Consider the following 2,648-nt stretch of genomic DNA (forward strand, 5'->3'; position numbering starts at 1 on the left):
AATGGGAACACTTGGTTATATGTTACGCGGCTGCCAAACCAGGGATGGCGACACTATCGGGGTTTTCTCCAGTTTTCTGTAATGAATCACGTGCCTTCTGCGCGCGCATGATTCAAATTACTGTTTACAGAAGAAGAATGAACTTAAATTAGGCAGGACGTCCGTTAGTTTTGTTGTGATAATAATGTATAAATATGGTTTGGGACTGTTTTCCTTTTGAAATTGTGTTTTTGCTTGTGTACTGTCAGTTTCATATTTTTATTTATCGTAATGAGTACTTCCGAACATAAACGATATCGAAAAAAGTGCTGCGTTCCTTCTTGTGAGGATAGGAAGAGTAGTCAACATCGGTTTCCCAAAGATGACCCCGCTGTTTTCGATGTTTGGCTCAAGAATATAAACAATAAAGAACTCTTCAATGTACCCCATGAGACAATTTATTGTAACTCACGAGTTTGTGACAGACATTTCGCTGTTGAAGATAAAATTACTAGCAGAAGAGGTTTAAAACGACATGCTGTACCTGTTTTATTTCTTCCTGGTAAGTAAGCATAATCCTTACTCCTTTCGATATCTTGCAATTCTAGTTTATATATCTTATTCATCATATTCTCATTATTAAACAATTTGATTAACCACTTATCGAGTGCACCATAAGTATTGCTATATGAATTTGCAGAAAAATAGAAATGTTATCATGTGGTTGAATAATAGTGTTCTATATGTTTTCAGAAACTATCGAAGAACCAAGAGGTATGGCAAGAATGAGTAGGTCTTCTGTGGCAGGTAAGAATTATTGTAAAACTGTAGTTCCAAAATATATGTAGTTTATAGAAAAAAATCCATACAAATGCTGCAATTTCATTTTATAGGCCAAGAACAATATGAGGACATGTGTCAGCCCTCCACTTCCATACCTGAGCAAGAAATTTGTTTTGGTACACCTTCCAGAAATGAAATTATCAGTGTTACCCAAGGTATGAATAGAAAAATCTTGGAATGTTCATCATACACACCAATTTGTTAATTTTACACAATATATGAAAGAAAGAAAGAGAAATTATATATTCATGTAATTTTTCAGGTCATGGAAGCTGTGATAATAGCTATATAAACCAGCCATCAACTTCCACTTTTGAGCAAGAGCAAGAAAGTCATTTCCGGACACCAACAAGGAATAGAATAAGCGTTTGTGTAATTTTACAAATATTTCACAAATTTTGAGGAAAATAATACTGGAGCAACTATCCTTTAACCTAGTCAACTGTCCAGATCATTTTGACAATGATTCAAAACTGTGTCATCTGATTGTTAGATGCTGTTTGTATTTTTGGTGTAGAAAAGTCAATTTGGTTGCTAGGGGAAGAGATAAAAAATTCATTAGGTTTTTGAACACCCAGACAAACAGCGATTTTATTGATCCAATTATATTGTCTGCTCATGAAAAATTTTTGAAGAAAAAGAATCGTTTATTGAAAAAACATTAGTGTAAGTTGAGGTTTACGTATTTCCAATAAATTTTGAACTGAGTTCATATAGTTTCATTACCACATTTACACAAATTTAACTGAAAATAAATATGGTTGATCATAATTTGAGGTAATTCAGTTCACATATTTATTGTTGCTTCACTTGTTGATATTTTTGATTGGTCAAGGTTTTTCCCAGATGATTTCTGTGGAATCAAAACCTGACCGGTAGTGAAGCAACAATAACAATAAATGATGAGATTGGAACCTGTGGTGTAACAGTTGAAACTTTTCCTAGAGATCGATCTCCCTAACACCAAACTGATATTTTTGCACTCGACGCGCGTTTTGCTATCAAGGTTAGCATCTTCAGGAGAAGAAAATTGATACTGTATCAATTTTCTTCTTCTGAAGATGCTAACCCTGTTAGCGAAACGCGCGTCGAGTGCAAAAATATCAGTTTGGTGTTAGGGTAATTGATCTCTAGGAAAAGTTTCAACAAAAAAGTAAAATGCGAACAGTCACTATTTGAATTTCGCGCTATATCTCTTAGGTTCGGCTGCCAAACACTGGAGGCGCTGAGAAAAGTGGTTCTGTCGTCAACATTGCCGTTACCGTTCTATGTGTGGCTGTTTTGTGATCATCGACTCACACATCGGCCGATTGACTGAGTGAACCAAGTACCCACGTCGAACCGCCTGGCTACCGATCGACAAGAAACATAATGTAAGCTATTCCTGGATATTGCATAAATGAAGCTACACAGCTTGGTCTATTGCGCCTAAGGAAGTAAAGCAAAGTTGTCATCCTAGCGGAATTTATTCGACGGAAGCGACGTAGTGGATATGAGGATGAATCAATATTGAAAAAAATTTCGAAGAAGAGGCAGTGGACAGCACTCGAAGCTAACAGCTGACAATGAATATCTTTCCTGAAGTACGAAAAATTACTCACTAGCAGTGCTAAAAGTTCGGTAGGGACAAACACTGCCTAATCCTCATATAAACATTTGGTAAAGTACAATTAAAAAATAATGTTTTCAACAGAAGAAGATGTTCCTAGAGTAAAACTAAAATTTGCAACTGTAAAGGATAACAATGTTGTAACATTAAACGTTGGCTTGCATGCCGTAAATCAAAAGTAACTGAAAAAAATGTGAATTAACAGGTTAGTATACAG

The 2,648-nt window shown here is 35.5% G+C and overlaps 1 protein-coding gene across 1 annotated transcript; it reads left to right on the top strand.

The window, feature by feature from the left end:
* On the top strand, positions 1–1,289 carry LOC141482511 (uncharacterized). The gene is made up of 4 exons (XM_074175942.1): positions 1–541; positions 733–786; positions 873–977; positions 1,085–1,289. The coding sequence occupies exons 1-4, from the start codon at positions 271–273 to the stop codon at positions 1,222–1,224; spliced, it is 570 nt and encodes a 189-aa protein (XP_074032043.1). The 5' UTR covers positions 1–270; the 3' UTR covers positions 1,225–1,289.
* Positions 1,290–2,648: the final 1,359 nt, after the last annotated feature.

The sequence above is a fragment of the Leptinotarsa decemlineata genome, unplaced genomic scaffold (assembly GCF_025532065.1).
Source record: "Leptinotarsa decemlineata unplaced genomic scaffold, Ldec_3_MD MMD2_tig00001393_RagTag_RagTag, whole genome shotgun sequence".
Lineage (NCBI taxonomy): Eukaryota > Metazoa > Arthropoda > Insecta > Coleoptera > Chrysomelidae > Leptinotarsa > Leptinotarsa decemlineata.

Bases quoted from the DNA above. Each gene is read 5' to 3' on its own strand.
- LOC141482511 (XM_074175942.1), top strand. From the start codon at position 271: ATGAGTACTTCCGAACATAAACGATATCGAAAAAAGTGCTGCGTTCCT. The intron at 542-732 runs GTAAGTAAGCAT...ATATGTTTTCAG, and splicing joins ACCTGTTTTATTTCTTCCTG to AAACTATCGAAGAACCAAGA. The intron at 978-1,084 runs GTATGAATAGAA...GTAATTTTTCAG, and splicing joins AATTATCAGTGTTACCCAAG to GTCATGGAAGCTGTGATAAT.